The sequence below is a fragment of the Colias croceus genome, chromosome 6 (assembly GCF_905220415.1).
Source record: "Colias croceus chromosome 6, ilColCroc2.1".
Lineage (NCBI taxonomy): Eukaryota > Metazoa > Arthropoda > Insecta > Lepidoptera > Pieridae > Colias > Colias croceus.
Window position 1 is genome coordinate 7057086 of NC_059542.1, and position 18332 is coordinate 7075417.

Here is an 18332-nt window from a genome sequence, read left to right on the forward strand (position 1 = left end):
ATACAGATCAAACCTAAGGCTCAAACACATTACGCTCCTTCTGGGTCCGTCAGGTAAAAAAAACAAGGTGATTTGAAAACTACATATTTTTATTTATTTTTTGTAGATATTCTCCGTCATTTTTACTCCCTTGCTCCACTATCCTGCGTACTGTGCTTTCAGAAACCCCTATAACAAACGAATTAAGATGAATAAAATCAAATAGTACATTTAACATATTTATTTAGTAGCTTAAAACTATTTTTTTTTTATGTCGGAGGCCAAGACTCACTTTGGATCCCTGCGTCCACTCTAGTAAGTAGCAAGTAAGGATTCATAGATAGCTGTATGAAAATAGTTATCACTATACTATTTAAGGCTGGTTGGATTGGATATAACTTCTTGACTCAAATTGTGCTGGTCGCACTATAAAAACTAGTTTTTGTTTACATACAAATAACCTCAAATTAAATTTCAAAAACGTAATAATCGCCATAGATACGTACATTAAACACTCGTCACTAATGGAATATTCTATTTTACGTAGTACTGAGCAAAAATAAATGGAATCTCACCGGTATAATCTGCTGTACGTCTGTAAACGTTTTCCAAATATTTTTCTCGTTTTTCAGCTTGAAATTATGAGAAACACCGAATGAAAACTTTATATATGGCATCACGGACACCGCTACGTTTAACCTTTTTCATGATTTCTCCTTTTTTGAGTAAATTTCTTGTTTAGAATAACAATTTTATCTCAACTTCACCAAATAAACAACAAATTTTTATTCAACTTGACAGCTGCATTGATAATTCAGGGTTGCCAGATAATGAAAAAAAAATTAGTTCCAAATTAATTAATTTCATCTCTTTTATGTCGCACTGTACATGATCTTAGGCGGAACGTTTAAACAGATCTGCTCTAGTGCGTCTGGGTTGTCCACGCCCCCGTGTAACAGTTGGTACATATGTATTAGCATATAATATTTGCGTCGCGACTCCAGTGACATAAAGCCTGTCATGCCATAAACAAATAAGGAGGGATAAATGTATGGATAGTATCCGTACATCTTTTTATAAATAAATCTGCAAAATTTCTTTTGTACTTTTTCGAGCTTTAAAATATATTTATGTTCATATGGGTCCCATATTGTACAATTATACTCGAGGCTGCTTCTTACATATGCGGTATAAAGAGAAATGGCACATTTAATATTATCAAAATTATGACTAGTACGGATTATAAATCCTAGCGTTTTTAGGGATTTGTTACACAAGTTAATTATATGCTCTTTAAAATCTAAGCGAGATGTAAAGGTGACACCTAAATCTTTTATATTTGAAACGCGCTGCAAATTTAAATTATTTAGTTTGTAATTGAAGTTTTGTTGCACTAGAGAGCGCGAAAAGCTCATTATTTTGCACTTTTCAGTGTTGAAAAGCAAACTATTTTCTACACCCCACCGGGCAACAGAATTTATATCGTTTTGAAGCATGGTGATCAGTAAAGTTATTAACTGTCATGACCTTGGCGGGACGTACGTCCAAATGGACCGTGAATAAGGCGCTTAAGTGGTATACATTTGTGAGTACGTTTTTAAAATAGGTTTTATCCTGTGGTTTTATCGGTTTTTTTAATCTGTAATCTGTGGTATACATTTTTTTATCCAAGTTTATTTTCTGTGGTTTATTTTGTTTGTCACTATTTTGTCGAAATACCAATTTAAAAGTTTATTGTTGATAATTTCGAATCTTATTCGGCATTTTTTCAGTTTTTATGATTATTGCATTGAAATTTCAGTATCGAATATATTTTATAGATTTAAAAGAGTATTATTAAAACATAGTGGAACATAGTTTAGTAGCGTTCATAACAATAGAGGTACCCAATCAAATCAAAGAGCGTATGAGTTAACGATGAGTTAATATCAATGCAGTAGCCGCGCCTTTTGTGTTGGCGTTTAATTTGTATATATGTAACTTACCTACCCTTCTACGACATTAATACAAAAATACTTTAAAAAGGTTTCTTGCGAGGAGTAGTCATGGGGTGCACGCAAAGTGAAATATCTCCACAAAATGAAACGCCGAAAAAGGGATGTACAGACGTCTTATGGCTGGTTATTTATGTGATATTTTGGATAGCAATGGTAAAGTAGATTTTTGATAATAAGTAAACTATTTTACTGTAGTATTGTGATTATTGATAATATTAAAAAAATTTATGAATTTATTTTTATTTCATTCTAGATATTTGTTGCTGCAATCTCTTTTGTATATGGAAATCCGCAACGTCTCATAAATGGATATGACTCTTTTGGTAATACATGTGGTGTAAAAAATAACAAGAAACTAATTAACTTCCCACTTGCTGGCATAAGCACCGCTGACAAAAGCTACTTGTTTTTTATGGATGTAAAGCAATTGCGTCGATCTCTCAAAATATGTGTTAAAGAATGCCCAAATAAAAGATTGGAGACTTTAACTGATATACAAAACTTCTACAAGAAAACTGGATCTAGTTTATGTAGATATGATATTAACTTGAATACTACTTCAAATACTGCAGATTTAAACAACTTCATAGGCCCTTGTCCTGTTTTACCAGTTTATGAATCATTTCCACTTCTTAACCGATGCTTTCCAAAATCAGCAAAAGAAGTTGCTCAGAAAGTTTTCACCGATTTCTATGATTTGCTTAACAGCTGGGACACAATAGAGCAAATGCTGTCTGATCTTTATAACTCTTGGAAAGAAATGATAATATGTGTTATTATAGCATTTAGTAAGTAACTCTTTACATATAATAATAATATCTATATCTATTGTTTAAACTTATTTACCTCAATGTCTATATTTTTTTCAGTTTGCTCTTTAATAATGGTTTCCATTTTGCATTTATTGGCAACATTAGTGTCATGGATATTTATGATCGTAGTATCAATTGCAAGTGTGGCGGGTACAGCCTTGCTATGGTACACCTATCATGAACTTAGAACTAAACAGAGAGACTTCTCTGATTCTTCTGCGTTTCTAGCTGTAAGTTCAATTGGCAATTTTTTTTATTAACAAAAATTTTTTACATGGTTTTGGGTCAGTCTTCTCAGTGACACTCTACATAATTAAATTTTAGAAACTAACACATTAACAAATTTTGTTTACAGGAATCCTTCAAAAATGAAAAAGCCTTCCTTTGGTACTCCATTATAGCAACTATAATTACTGTAAGTCTTTACAACTTTTTCAGATTTTTGTATTTTACTTGTTATCTATCTAAAAATAATAATTCTAGGTCATTTTGCTCCTTCTCGTGTGGGTGATGAGATCACGGGTGTCATTTTTGGCAGCTTTGTTCAAAGAAACAGCACACTGCCTTGGATCCATACCAACTCTCTTCCTCCAGCCAATTATTACATTTTTCTTCTTGGTGCTGTTCTTTACATTTTGGTCATCTGTTGTGGTAAGATTTATACACCTTTAAATATATTAAAATGCAAAGCTTGTATTTTATTAAAGAATTATGTTATAGGTTTGTTTAGCTACAGCGAATTATCCTGGTATACCTTATAAAACAAACTTCTTTATTAATGGTACACAACTACCAGACCATGTTGATAGTGCAGCCATACAGGCTCAGAAGATTAACAGCAGTGCAAGTTTCAAAAGTGAGTACCTTCTTAAAAATGATTGTATAAAATTTTACATTATATGTTTGATTAACTTTCTTTTTATTGAAAAGCAGGAGTACAAAGTGGGAATTTATGCCTCAGACCCCGGAATCACAGACACAATAGAAAATCTATTGTGTTGTGGTCTCATTGGGCTGCTCGGTGGTCAATGGGTTAAGAGAATAATTGGAATGTGTCAACTCTAGCAAATATCAAATTTTGTGTTATAGGAAATGTTATTGAGATTTAGTAAGCTTATTTTTTTTTTGTTGGTAATTTGTTCTTAGTGGTATTGATTAGATATTATTAGATAGTATGTTTAGTTACCTTTATCAAAGTGTTTATAAAAGTTTATATGAGATTAAAAAGTATTGATTTAGTAATTATGTAATTTAGTTAATGTTCATATATAATTACTGCCCTACTTTATTTCTTGAAATGTTGTCATAGTCTTGATGAGTCATACCATTACACAGAAGGCTATTATATTAAATGCAAAACAATGTTTCCTTTGCTGACCTCATTTCAAAGAATAACATTTTATAGGTATTTTTGTGTTGCATTTTTTATTGAACAAGTTATAGATCCTTACACTGTCTATTTGATGTTTTTATTATTATTTATCTTATATTTATAAAAGAAAATATTATTCAATCAATGTAATCTTAATTTTTATTTTGTTAATTTTTTTAAAGTTTTTTTTCTAGTATGTAGCACAAAAATGTGCCTTTTTAATAAGTATTTAATATTACTATTATAAGTACATAAATAATGAAATATCTAATAACTATTAATATTTTATATTTCATACTGCACCTAAAGGTGATAAATTTACATCACTTTTATTTTAAATATACTATGTTTTATTTCATTAGATATATTTATTTTAGGTATGTACATATTATATTTTTGTTTTTATTTATTTATGTTTATGTTGATTGTATTCATTAGGCTATATTCTAGATCCGATAGAGTTCAACCCCATGTGGGTGAGGAGCATGTGGTGGATGTGTCTGATCTGCTTGGTGTGGGGCAGTGAATTTATACTGGGCTGCCAACAAATGACCATTGCGGGGGCTGTGTCGCATTGGTATTTCAGGTAATTTGTTTTAAATATATAAATAGCTAGCAAAAGGAATTTGCATAGAAAAATAATACAGGAATCAATTATTATTTTTCTATGCCAATTTATTTTATTGAAGTACATTTTGAGAGACTTTTTTAATTTATTGAATGTTATGAATTGTATATTATTATTTATTACTTAAATTTTGACTTTTTTTTCAGAGGTCCTCACAGTGATTCGTCTCCAGTGTTATATTCTGTTGGAAAACTCCTTAAATATCATCTAGGTTCAGTAGCTAAAGGATCATTTTTGATCACATTATTCAAAGTGCCACGCCTTATTTTGACATATCTGCATGCCAAGTAAGTAATTTTTTATTATATTATTAATTATTGCATGTAAGTCTAGTAATTGTTGTCAGTTTGTTTTGTTGGTATTTTGCGGGATTTTTCCCACTGTCGTTAATAATAGAAGATATGTATCAGGTATTACTTATCAACAAGCATACATATAAATAATAAGTCCCTCTGTCTTGACGTAAACGAGGATAAACAAACTAAGAGATGCAAATAGATAGGTCTGTAGATGCTATCGCGCTGTAATATTTATCAAATCTTTGAAGTAAATAACTAAATAACATAACAAGTTAATTTAAATATGATAGAAATCTATGTCTAAATGGAATGAATGATCTACCTTTCATTAGGTGTTTTGGGACTATTTCAAATAAGAATAGTCGCTAATCACCTAATGTAATGAAAGGTTGCAAAATTTCATGCTTTATTTGTGGAGGTGCGCCACGGTACGGCGAAAAGTCGCGGGTTCGAATCCGGTCTCGCATTCGTATTTTTTTTTTCTATTCTTTAAAGTTTTTCAAATATTTATGAGCAAGCAATACGAGAACAAAAAAATTATTAACAGAGATTTCGACAACTATTTTTTTTTTGTTTTAACCTCCCCCGTGTCTCTTATCTTAATGTGGCTCAAATTATTATATTATTATTAATATAAATTCAGTAGGTATTGTTAGTAATAGTTGCATATATTTCATGAATAATGTGTACTAGGGAAAAAAACTGACTAACATTAATAAAACATTTTTTAGACTTTCGTCAAGAGCAGAAAAAGGTTCGGAATGTGCTAAGTGTGGATTAAAATGTGGTATTTGTTGCTTTTATTGTCTTGAAAAATTCATTCGCTATTTGAACCATAATGCATACACAATAATTACCATTGAAAGATGCCATTTCTGTAAGGCTGCAGCTAAGGTAACCATACAGTTTATTTTATCCTTATGTTGAATTTTGGATTGCAGTTGCTATAAATTAAAATTGACTTCAAAAAAGGAAAGCTTCTTTATTCCACTGTGTTCGCTAAAAATTATGTTGGTATTCTTTTCGACTTTTTCAAGGTGGCTTAATTTGATGTTACTGTATATAAATAAATTATATTTAAAATCACCCATTATCTAATCAATATGCTTAAAATATATATGCACTCGAGTCGCTGAAGTATTTATATTGAAGTGTGTTTTTTTTTAATTATAATTGTAGGTACTTATGTTTTTATCGTTCATTTTGGAAATTTTTGATATCCTATTAAGGATATTAATATTAATGTTATTAAACATTAATATTCCAGGCTTTCAGTGTTATTGTGAACAACGCCTTGCAAGTGGCCACAATAAACAGTGTGGGTGATTTCATTCTATTTCTGGGCAAGTGTATAGTTACAGCCATAACGGGCATCATTGGCTTACTTCTGCTGAAACGAAACTCTGACTTACATTTCTTCGCAGTTCCTACACTCGTCATATGTATTTATTCGTTCTTCATAGCGCATTGCATTCTATCTCTTTATGAGGTAAGTTTAAGAAGTATTTTTTACACAGTATAATATACAACATTTTTTAAATATTTTGTTAATACAAGACAGTAGGTGATATTTTTACTGCACTAAGGTGATATAAATATATCTTGTAGTCTATATTTTCTTTTTCTTGTGTAATGAAGGTTCACAAGAATTATTGCACTAAAATTATCCATATATTTCAGATGGTAGTGGATTCTCTATTTTTGTGCGTTTGTGAGGATCGCAACATGAACGGTGACAATGGAAAGTGGAAAAATTCAAGATTGGCAGAACTTGGAGGGCACAAAACAAACAGACAGGAACCAAATAGCGCCGAAATGGAAGATTTGCAGGAAAAGTACTGAATTTGTGAGTTTTAGCATGCGTAACTTTTCTCTGTTATCTTCTGCATGGGTATCGTTGGGAGAATGAAATTGGGTTTAAATTATTCTTAGATCTTTTAACTTTCTCTCAAAAAAAATATATTTTAAAGACTGACGTTATGTGCGAGCTTCTTATACCTATTATTTTATTATAACTTTGGCATGATATATTAAGGTGGATGTTCCGACCGTCCCTCCATACATTTTTGATTACCTCTAAACACTTAACACAGACACTATTTCTTTAAAACTAATCATTTTATCACTTCTCTATAATGAAATGTGTGCGCGTTCGACCTTTTTAATCAATAATTTACAATATTTACTTAGAAAAACAACAGTAAAATACCGGAAAAAATTGACACTTCTACAGTAGTGTGCGTGACTTTTGCCAAGCGAAACACGACATAAAGCACGACATCTAGCGCATAGACTATATACTTATTACAGATCTAGCGCGTCAATGTCTAAACGAAAGGCGATGTTTAGACATAAGACGCGCTAGATGTCGTGCATTCGCGTTCGTTATCTTATACATAATGAGCATAATTCTAATAAATCAAAGTTCTATGTAAAAATTGAGTAATTTCATTTCCAATCGTTCAAAGAAAATAACAATAAAATAAAATAAAACTAATGACCTTAGAAACTATGTTTTTTTTTGTAAACAATTTATTACTCATTATTGTTCGTCCGTCGTAGGTCTGTAAACTGTATTGTACACTGAAGGTAAATGGTACTGTAGGTACTTTAGTTCGGCGTCGTCGTCGGCTTGATATAAATTACATTCTTGATTTCATTGACACGCGCTATGATTTGCGCGCGGAATTTCTTGTGTTGTGAATTTATTTTTGTATGCTATGCATTTTAATTGATTCAAATTGCAATGTTTCTCTAGTATGCATTTGAGACTATATTGTAAATTGTAATAATTGATCGTGGGTATAGTAATTAATTATTCTAATAACGCAATTAGTAATATATGTATTTTCGGTGGGATTCAAAACAAAAAATTGGCCCGTGATTTTTATGAAATTTCACCACATTGCAAATCACATCAATCATAGTTCATACACATGTATGACGAAAGTGATTAGTATTGTGGCTAACATTGACTCATCAGTTCATCACTGAAACCAGTGATAAATCAGTACCTATATCATATTGTGTTTGAATATTTTTAAACAATGATATAAGTATACAATTATTATAAATCGGTAAACTATCTAAGTAATCACAAACTTGCAAACATTGGTAAAATGTCCAGTAGTTTATGAGCCTATTCATTACAATCAAACAAACAAACAAAGTTTTCCTCTTTATAATATTAGTGTAGACAAACACTATGAATACGATCACGAATGCAAATTCGGGGATTTTCTAATTATTGCTAAATAATAATTGAATTCGTTTTGAAATACTCTATAATCTTTAGTGTATAAATATTAAATAGACATTTATAATGTGGTGCTCATTTTTTTTGTACTGCTAACGCTATTGTAGGTACCTATTTTCGTTGTTTTATTTCAAGTGAACACGGCCATACAATTTTGTCACGAGCCGCCTATGATTGTAGGTACTTTTGTTAGGCTCCTTCGTCGTCCGCGTCGCGTCCGCGTCGGCTCGAAAGTTCTTGATTTCATTGTCACGCGCTATGATTTGCGCGCGGATTTTCTTGTGTTGTGAATTTATTTTTGTATTATTATTATTTTTTATTTTTTTTTATTTTATTGATTCAAATAAAATATTTCACTAGTATGCATTTGAGACTATATTGTATTATGTATAATTTATCGTAGGTATAGTTATTCTTATAACGCAGTTATATTTTCGGTGGGACAATTTGACCCGTGATTTTTCTGAAATATCACCACGTTGCAAATCACATCAATCATACACATAACACACGTATGACGAAAGTATAGTGGCTAACATTGACTCATCAGTTCATCACTGAAACCAGTGATAAATCAGTATATCATATTTTATTGTGTTTGAATATTTTTTAAACAACGATATATACAATATTATTATAAATCGGTAAACTACCAAAGTACTTCCGAATTTTCAGACAGACAAACAAGTAGTTTGAACACGCAGTTTTCTTATACTAGTAGCAAAAATCAAAACCATAATATTATGTTTACCTACTATATTTTACTAAAAGTCGAGTGCGTCGAAATCGTAAATAATAATATAATGTTTTTCACCTTCCTGGTTATTTTCCCATAGTAAATAGTGTTTTAGGTTTGTTGTTGTAGGTAGGAATAATAATAATTATTCTTACTTGTTGGTTATGAAATGTATATTGAAATAATTTACTTTTACAAATCATTAGTGATATTAGTTTTGAGTGAAAATGCTTGGATCAGCATAATATTATATGGTACTTCAAATACATGTTTTGATAAAAAAACAATAGTGTAATAAAATAAAACTGCGTTTTATTGTAATCAATGTTGACAGTTTTAAATTCCAAAATTATTGATCAATAAAATAGTTTACACCAACAAATATAACTTTTATTTTTATAACCATCGTTCATAATATAAACCGTAGCAGGTGGCGTTTTGAAGTTCTGTCTACTCATACAGAAAAATGGAAAACTTGTTTTTTTTGTAAACAATTTATTACTCATTATTGTTGTTTGGCTGTGTGTTTGGCAACTCGAAGCGTGGTCGTCCGTCGTAGGTACTTTTGTTCGGCGTCGCGTCGTCGCTCGTCCGCGTCGGCTTGATATAAAACATTCTTGATTTCATTGACACGCGCTATGATTTGCGCGCGGAATTTCTTGTGTTGTGAATTTATTTTTGTATGCTATGCATTTTAATTGAATCAAATTGCAATATTTCTCTAGTATGCATTTGAGACTATATTGTAATAATTGATCGTGGGTAGGTATAGTAATTAATTATTCTAATAACGCAATTATATTTTCGGTGGGATTCAAAACAAAAAAATTGGCCCGTGATTTTTATGAAATTTCACCACATTGCAAATTATATATTATACAATTACAATTACAATTATTATAAATCGGTAAACTATCAAAGTAATCACAAACTTGCAAAATATGCTTTTCCGAATTTTCAGACAGACACACAATTTTATTAGTTTGTTTTAGCAAAGTAGGTACCTATACCTATACGCTTACGTCGCGCGTCGCGTCGCGTCGTCGAAAACGGTGCGCCCAGAAACAAACATACCTACCTAATTCAGTTACAATCCTTTTTTTGTTCCGTAATATATTGTATTCTAATACGATTTTTTTTATTCGTCGGCCAGTTCTACTAGGTATAAAAAGATAAAATTGAAATATAATTATTGTAGCGACAGCCATATGTTACTATGTTTTCGTAAATATGTTTTTCACCTTCCTGGTTATTTTCACATAATCTTATATACATATAAATGAATCGCAAAATGTGTTGGTAAGCGCATAACTCGAGAACGGCTGAACCGATTTCGATAATTCTTTTTTTATTATATTCCTTGAAGTACGAGGATGGTTCTTATGTAGAGAAAACGTAAACATGTACCACGGGCGAAGCCGGGGCGGACCGCTAGTCTAATATAAAAATGAATCGCAAAATGTGTTGGTAAGCGCATAACTCGAGAACGGCTGAACCGATTTCGATAATTCTTTTTTTATTATATTCCTTGAAGTACGAGGATGGTTCTTACTTCTTATGGAGAGAAAACGTAAACATGTACCACGGGCGAAGCCGGGGCGGACCGCTAGTAAATAATAAAATAATAAATAGTGTATTAGATTTGTTATTGTATCTTGTATACCTACGAATAATTATTCTTACGTCTTGTTGGGAAATGTTCAAATACCTACCTATTGAAATAATTTACTGTTACAAATCATTAGTGTTATTAGGTAGTTTTGAGTGAATAGGCATGGATCAGAAATTCAGAATATAATATGCTACTAACTACTCAAATACATACACGCCAAACTTGTTTTACATTCACGCCATCTAGAGTTCAATCTTTATCATTTTTGTATACGTCTGTGTGTGTAAACGACCCTGTATGCAATGACAGATGTTAAAACGCATGGTTTTACCGAATTGGGTGGATTTTAAGGCAATGATATGACATATTTAAATAAAATATAATATTCAGTAATCGCCATGACTATTCCTACGACCTTAATCTTTTCCAATTACGCAAAAAATCAAATAAACTAGAAATGTAGAATTCAGCGCCATCTAGCGGGACATTGGCTGGGAACAGATCGTAGCAATCACCTTAAGTAATCAAGGCTATACTGCTTATGAGTTAAATTAAATAGTATAACGTAAGATGTTCCATTCGTGGCTGGTATCTAATGCTTATATTATGTTTGTCTACATATTGAGTCAACTCCAAGTTCGAAGCTTGGGTCTAGTAAAATATAATAGTTTGACATTTCAACCGCGCGATTTCAATAAAAAAAGTAACAGATTATGTGTTATTCTGGTATATAACGCAAAATATTTTTGTTACAGATAAAAACCGACATAACATGGAATATCATTATGACTTTCAAAGGCTATGCATATCTCAAATCTCAACATATTTTTATAAGATATAATAATGATCTGAGTGAAGTTGCCTATTTATTGCAATTTTTAACTGTTGTTTCATGTTTTTTTTTTTTGTTAAAATGACGAATAGGTTTACTTAATAACTACTTTTAATGTTGATAGATGATACACAAATATTCGAAATATTAAAATAGGTAACTACATAAGTTTACAACAACGGCGGTTTACAAATTTATATTATACAAGCATGTTTACACATTTTATCATTTGTCAGCTTTTTTTTTAATATAATTTTTTTACTCTTTTCTATAATTATACAAATTACGTATGTTGGTTTAATCTCAAATGAATTTAATCTCAATATGTAATTTTAATTTTTAATAATTATACCTAAACCTATGATGAACTTTCGGTACAATCATGACTAGTGTGTAAGAAAAAATATTTTGATAAGATCTTTTATTTTTTATAATATTTGAACAATCTAATGACACTTGGCTTTTTAATGAAATTTTCACATTTTTTAAAGTCTTGCCATCGAAAAATACATGGTGTGAATGTCTTGTATTGCAACCATACATTTAAGGAAATTAATAATATGTAGGTAATTAATTATACTCATTAAGTACATTATATTGAATAGAATAACTTCTCTTCCATTTTTTATTAAAAGTTTATTTAAGCATAATACTAAGTTATGTGAATTGTCTCTGTTAAAATATAAATTTTGTATTTTTATATTTTAACAATTATACCAACATCAAACTTGATATAATTTACCTTGATTATGAAAGATTTCCATCGAATGTTTATATAATTTATTATAATACTAGCTTTCCACCCGCGGCATCGCCGGCGCAGAAGAAAGAAAAACCCGCATAGTTCCCGTTCCCGTGGGATTTCCAGGATAAAACCTATCCTATGTCCTTTCTCGGGTATCAAAACATCTCTATACCAAATTTCATGCAAATTGGTTCAGTAGTTAAGGCGTGATTGAGTAAAGGACAGACAGACAGACAGAGTTACTTTCGCATTTATAATATTAGTATGGATTTGGTATGTCTATTGTCTATATTCTTTGATGTGCATTAGTAATAAATTAGTAATAATTAGAACACTTACTAATTGTTTTAAAATTTTCAAGTGTGATTTCAAAATTTCGAATATTTTGGCTATGACTTATGACATTTGCATTTTTGTGTGTCCCCAGAATAATCTTATAATATAAAAATGAATCCCAAAATGTGTTGGTAAGCGCATAACTTGAGAACGGCTGAACCGATTTCGTTAATTCTTTTTTTTATTATATTCCTTGAAGTACGAGAATGGCACTTATGTAGAGAAAACGTAAACATGTACCACGGGCGAAGCCGGGGCGGACCGCTAGTATTTTATAAAGGCAGCTTCTTACTTATAGCTAAGACGATTGCCTAAAAAATGTTCGCATTAAATTTAAATAGTATTTATTCTGTTAGAAATGATTTATGATGAACATTATTACAAAATATGTATATTCTATTAAATACTATTATTGTTCCCAATTATGTTTAAAAATTACAATTAAATGTTTAATTTCACTTGAATAGACGAAACAATATTATCCTTCCTAAATATTGTTGTAATTTTCATCCATATATAGAAATGTTACAATGTTAAGACTTAATTTTGTTTGTATCCTGACTTTAGTCAAGAAACCGTCCATAGAGTGATTAATGCTCAAGTGCTGCTGTAATTGAATATTATTTTAAGGCAAAATGGTATTATTTGAAAAGGTAACATTTTAGCTTTAATATTTATTTAACATTAAAATTATACATAATATTATGTCACCATTTATTTAAATTATGCATTTATTAAATCATGCTTATGAATCAAATCTTTCTTCCAAGTATTTATATTGTATGTTTATTAATTTTTGGATTGTTGATCTTAAATAATAAAACATAATTGGAGTGTCATAATAAATTTGTTTTATTTGATTCCATCATTTTGATTTCAGAGGTTTCTTCTTTTTGAATTGTTTTCTCTTTTTAATTTGATCAGAAATCTTTTTGCTCTTAGCTTTGAGTTGCTTCCGTCTGATAGCCATGTCTGGTTTAGTTTTGGTTTTCTTGACAGTTTCGATGATGCTAGTATCAGGTGATTCATTTTCTTCATCATCTTCTTCTTCATCCATTGGTTCATCTTTTATTTCATCTAAAAACAATATTAAAATAATATTTGATTGTTTATACATTTTATAGATATATTTTTTAAATCTTAATTAAAAGTGTGTATTTTTATAATGTACTGTTAGACGTAACTTTTTATTTAATATTTTTGTGGATGAATAGTTGTCAATGTAGTTGCCAGAATTTCATGTCTGAACATGCTTAGCTGTTGAATACAAAAAAAGCCACTTTCCTTTGACTCATGGTGCATTCGTATGAATTGTGCCTAGGGGCTCGGGCATTGTTTATACGACGTTGGACCCAACTACATACCTTCACTTAGCTAACTTAATAGTCATTGACTTGCTGTGATTTGTTATCAACTACCTACATCAATGAGATAGCTGTGTAGAATCTCAGTACATTCTTATTACATTCCAACTAATATTGGACCCGGCCTAGCGTGTTATTTCTTACAGTACTATATTCTTTATTTTATAATGTTTGCTAGCTATACACCAAGAATGTCACAAACTTGTGGCATTTCGAGATAAATTACCTTTTATGACCACATCCTGAGCTTTCTTTACTGGATCGCCTTTGAAGAAGGAAGCATCTTCTATATCTGGGTATCCAGTAGCTGGTTTAGTGGCTTCATTGAGAGCTTTCTTTTCAATTCTCTTTTCATATTTGTTTGCAGCTCTCTTGGAGAATGCTTGTCTAAGTTTAGCTGGACTAACATATTTGGGATTTTCCCACAAGGTTGAACCACCGAAGGAGCCAGAGAATATTTTCACCTATAAATTGAATATTGTGATTCATTATAATCATACTTTTAATAATTTCAACTCAGATGGTATTGATTGATAAACAATGCTTATACTTACAGGATTGAGTACAAATCTTGGTCCAATTTCAGCTAATGCTCCATCTTCTGAAAGAATCTGGTAATTTCTGAACCAAATTCTATTATCTAGTATCATAAATGTGTATACATGATCAAAAAAGGGCTGGCTTTTAGGATGGTGCTTGGGCACACCAAAGATTTGAATCAGCAATTCTTTCAACAGGGAGTAATGAGCATCTTTAGCAAACTGAGGGTCAAAAGATAACAATGGTCTGGAACCTCTTAAGCAGTTGCCTGTCATTTTGAGCTCACCCATTGTGTAAACTGAAAATTTTACCAAAATATTATACATGATACTTAAAGAATAAAGATATATATTATTAATTACAATACTGTGTAACTATTCACACTTACTGTTTTCCACTAAAAATTTGACACTCGGTCCATTGGGAATATTAGACATCCAAAGGTATAAGTCTCTCATCTTTCTTCCTTCAAATAAAATGCATTTATTGCAATTCTTCATTTCACTAATTTCATTAACCACATATAAGTTCTTACTTCTTTCCATTTTAGATTCTGTTTTATGATGGGGCATCAGTTTTTTAATATCTTCCATCAAATGACGGTGGCGATGATTTATACCTCGTGCAGCAAATACTAAAACTCTTTGTCTATTTATCCATCTTACCTAGAATTATTGTAGAAAATAACTTCTTTAGAGGTATTTCTTTAGAAATTTGCGGCACGAATTAAGGGGGGGAGGGGTGGGAAAGGGAGGGGGGAGGTAAGGGGAGACCCCCTATAAAGTGGGGGGTGCGGAAACCCCCCTTCTATTTTTTTAATTTTTTTCGAGATTATATTTATAAATGTAGTTAGAAGTATATCGAAGATTATGGGCTTTCTTGACTGCTCCGGCGCTGCAGAACGTGGCGCTTGCCCCCGTGTACCTCGTTGCAGGCAGGAGTCTTCACTCGCCTTCGTAGCTTCGGCTTTTTGGTCGCCTTCGGCGACCATCCTCAGCCGCTCCAGCTCGCTTGACTCTGCCTGCTCCTCAGCACACGCGGGCGCCACGCTCCTCAGCGCCTCCGACTTTTTTAATACACTCTAGTGTAAGACAGACAAGTACCACGTGGATTCGGGGTGGACAGATTCGGTTCCGTTACTAAGAATTTGTGTGCAATACATACAATATTTTTTTTTTAATAATTATTTATTCAAATCTTGTATGTATGTACATGTTTGATACAATTTACAAGGGTAATGAATGGATCCATTTTATTTTTTTCCACCCAGCGTCTCCACATATTATATTCTTTTATTATATCATCGAATTTTGGGTGGTTATAGTTATCTTTTTAAAAAATCTTTTTACAACACACCACTGGGACTCAATTCTATGAGTATGAGTTCCATCAGGGGCAACAAATGGGTTGTCTGGGTCTGAGTGATTAACTTTTTTATGAACATACCAATGTTGCCCCAATCATATACCTACTACTCGCCAAAGGATTACCTTATGAATTGTTGTCCCTCAGCAACATGCTTTTGAATGAACTATGAAGGAACTATGGTTTTGAATGTACATTTTGACATTTGTATATTTCAAACACAATTCTTGTAGTTTTGTCAATGTAAGGGCGCTTGTGCACTACAAGGAATTTTACCGTCCGGCATTCCGATTTTTTACGGTCCGGTGTGGCATGAAAAAACCGATGAATTGCTTGTGCACCTGTCCGTCTTTACTAGGATCAGTGCGGTACAGTTCAAGGAAGTTTGGCGGTATAATGCTATCATAAATGATTGTTTTTGCATTTTACAAGAAACTAGTAAAAAATATAGAAGGTGAAATATTATATTACTTCGTTATAATAAAAAGTAAAGTTTCGTAAGAGATTTAAAATGCGTGTTTCACTAATTTATTTTAATCGGTGACGAGGAGCTAAAGCTATTCCCACTTGAATTTTAACTTACCAACACTTACTTAGATAATAATTATAGGTCAATGCTTGGTCAATGTATATAAAATAACAATACCGACTTCTCAAATCTCATTGCCAACTAAAAGAAAGTAAAACAAGAGCTTGCTGTCAATTGGCATATGCAGTAAAAAAAGAAAAATCTAAGCAAGTGGGCATTCGAAAACAATAATTATACCTACAGCGACTCGTAGACACAAAAAACCATCCGGAATAGGGAAAAGTAAAATGTCGGACAGTAATATTACGTATAGTGCACAAGCTAGTATTTAGATTAATGGCGTGCCATACCGGACCGTAAAAAATCGGAATGCCGGACCGTAAAATTCCTTGTAGTGGACAAACGCCCTAACTCATGTAACTCAAACAATTTTGAACATAACCTCAAAGATTAAAATTAAGATTTCTCTGTAATTATACGTTTCCGCACGAAAAGCCGCTAATGTATGTTTCAGGGCATTATTATCGATCGGAAAAAATTAAAATCACGCCGAAATTCGTGCCGCAAATTTCTAAAGTTCTCTTTAGATACAAATGAAATAAAATTACATTTTAAATATATATTTCGCCTAAAACCACCAAACTTACTTGTTTTGGGGTAGGATCATCAGACATTCGAACAGGCGGTAAAGTTACCATATTTTCACTTTTGACCGGTTCCTGTGTTTTTAAATCCTTTTTTTTCTCCTTCTTTACTTTTATTTTCACCATTTTAATTATTATTTTAACGCAATAACCTAAAAACACGTGCTACGACTCTTGTAGTTTAACAACACAAATGACAATTGACAATCAATGAGTATTTGAGTAATGACATTGACAATTGAATTGACGTAGAGTTGACAGTTGACTTAAATCAATAGATACCAAATAGATCTATATGTTATGGTTACGGCTCAAGGTAGGTGTGAACATAAACTTAAGATTAGCCGGCTAAACTTAGGTTTATTTTCAAGAAGCAGCTAAAGTTCGAAAACATGTTTTTTTGCGTCGTGATATTCCATCTTTAGCCGGTTAATGTGCACATTTACCGAAACGAAACGGCTAAAAATGTATTCGATGGACGCACCGGGCCGGTGGGGGGCTTGAGGGGCCCGCACGCAGAAAGCTGGTGGCTAGGTTAGGTTAGGTTAGAACTCTTAAGACCCGCACGAGCCGAGCGAGCGCAGCGAGCGTGCTGTGGCAGCACGCTCGCTGCCTAGAAAGGATTCTCTGTCATTTTTGATTAAAAAAAAATATTTTCGTTTTTGACAGTCAGGTATGCCAACATAACGGCAAGGGAACTCTTTCGTGAAACGCCTTGAAACTGTGCTTGAAACGCACTCTACACATTGCTCTACACGGACTCTACAGCTATCTCGGAGACAGATTGACATAAGTATGACAATTATTGACAGCTGACAGTGACAGTTTAGATAATGTCATCTGGATTCTGGGATCCGTAATCCGTATCATTTTCCGTGTTTTCCAATTACAGCACTAGAGCGCATTATGCGGCATAATGCTTAGCGTTGAATGTTCCAATTACAGCAATGCTTCGCACAATTGAGCACTCTTAAAAGTAATGCGCGTGAATTGATGCGTGCAATCGATTTATCGTAAATAATTATTAATTGTTGGAAAAAAATTTAAAGCTTTCGTTTCTTTCGAAATAATCAAAGTTAATTCAAATTGTGTTAAAAAAATCAATATAAGTATGGATGAAGGTAAATCCAAATTACTTAAAATAACCGTAAATAGTTTTCAACCAATTATTTATGTATACCACTTTATTTACACATTAATGAGGTTATTGCTAACTCTATGAATATTTTTTTTTTTTCAACACTGAACTTAGCGCAACCTGCTGGTGCGTTTCACGTTCCAATTAA

General features: G+C 31.9%; 2 protein-coding genes across 6 annotated transcripts; one reads left to right on the top strand and one right to left on the bottom strand.

The window, feature by feature from the left end:
* The first annotated feature begins 1679 nt into the window (after positions 1–1679).
* LOC123692281 (choline transporter-like 1) lies at positions 1680–12225 on the top strand. 5 transcript variants are annotated; one of them, XM_045637006.1, is made up of 12 exons: positions 1680–2129; positions 2230–2764; positions 2846–3018; positions 3144–3203; positions 3272–3439; positions 3509–3644; positions 4599–4746; positions 4935–5075; positions 5819–5981; positions 6355–6576; positions 6768–6922; positions 11447–12225. In XM_045637006.1, the coding sequence occupies exons 1-12, from the start codon at positions 2025–2027 to the stop codon at positions 11448–11450; spliced, it is 2010 nt and encodes a 669-aa protein (XP_045492962.1). In that variant the 5' UTR covers positions 1680–2024; the 3' UTR covers positions 11451–12225. The 5 variants fall into 5 exon arrangements, with proteins under 5 accessions (XP_045492962.1, XP_045492960.1, XP_045492961.1 ...); XM_045637004.1 differs by lacking the exon at positions 11447–12225 and having other exon boundaries at positions 1680–1943; positions 2004–2129; positions 6768–6933; XM_045637005.1 differs by lacking the exon at positions 11447–12225 and having other exon boundaries at positions 1680–1861; positions 2005–2129; positions 6768–6933.
* A 1033-nt stretch (positions 12226–13258) lies between these two features.
* LOC123692282 (ribosome biogenesis protein BRX1 homolog) lies at positions 13259–17250 on the bottom strand. The gene is made up of 5 exons (XM_045637008.1): positions 17050–17250; positions 14897–15173; positions 14523–14806; positions 14195–14432; positions 13259–13681 (listed from the first exon to the last, which is right to left on the bottom strand). The coding sequence occupies exons 1-5, from the start codon at positions 17170–17172 to the stop codon at positions 13470–13472; spliced, it is 1134 nt and encodes a 377-aa protein (XP_045492964.1). The 5' UTR covers positions 17173–17250; the 3' UTR covers positions 13259–13469.
* Positions 17251–18332: the final 1082 nt, after the last annotated feature.

Bases quoted from the DNA above. Each gene is read 5' to 3' on its own strand.
- LOC123692282 (XM_045637008.1), bottom strand. From the start codon at position 17,172: ATGGTGAAAATAAAAGTAAAGAAGGAGAAAAAAAAGGATTTAAAAACA. The intron at 14,433-14,522 runs GTAAGTATAAGC...TTCAATTTATAG, and splicing joins CAAGATTTGTACTCAATCCT to GTGAAAATATTCTCTGGCTC. The intron at 13,682-14,194 runs GTAATTTATCTC...TATTGTTTTTAG, and splicing joins TCAGGATGTGGTCATAAAAG to ATGAAATAAAAGATGAACCA.
- LOC123692281 (XM_045637002.1), top strand. From the start codon at position 2,025: ATGGGGTGCACGCAAAGTGAAATATCTCCACAAAATGAAACGCCGAAA. The intron at 3,440-3,508 runs GTAAGATTTATA...ATTATGTTATAG, and splicing joins CATTTTGGTCATCTGTTGTG to GTTTGTTTAGCTACAGCGAA. The intron at 4,747-4,934 runs GTAATTTGTTTT...CTTTTTTTTCAG, and splicing joins GTGTCGCATTGGTATTTCAG to AGGTCCTCACAGTGATTCGT.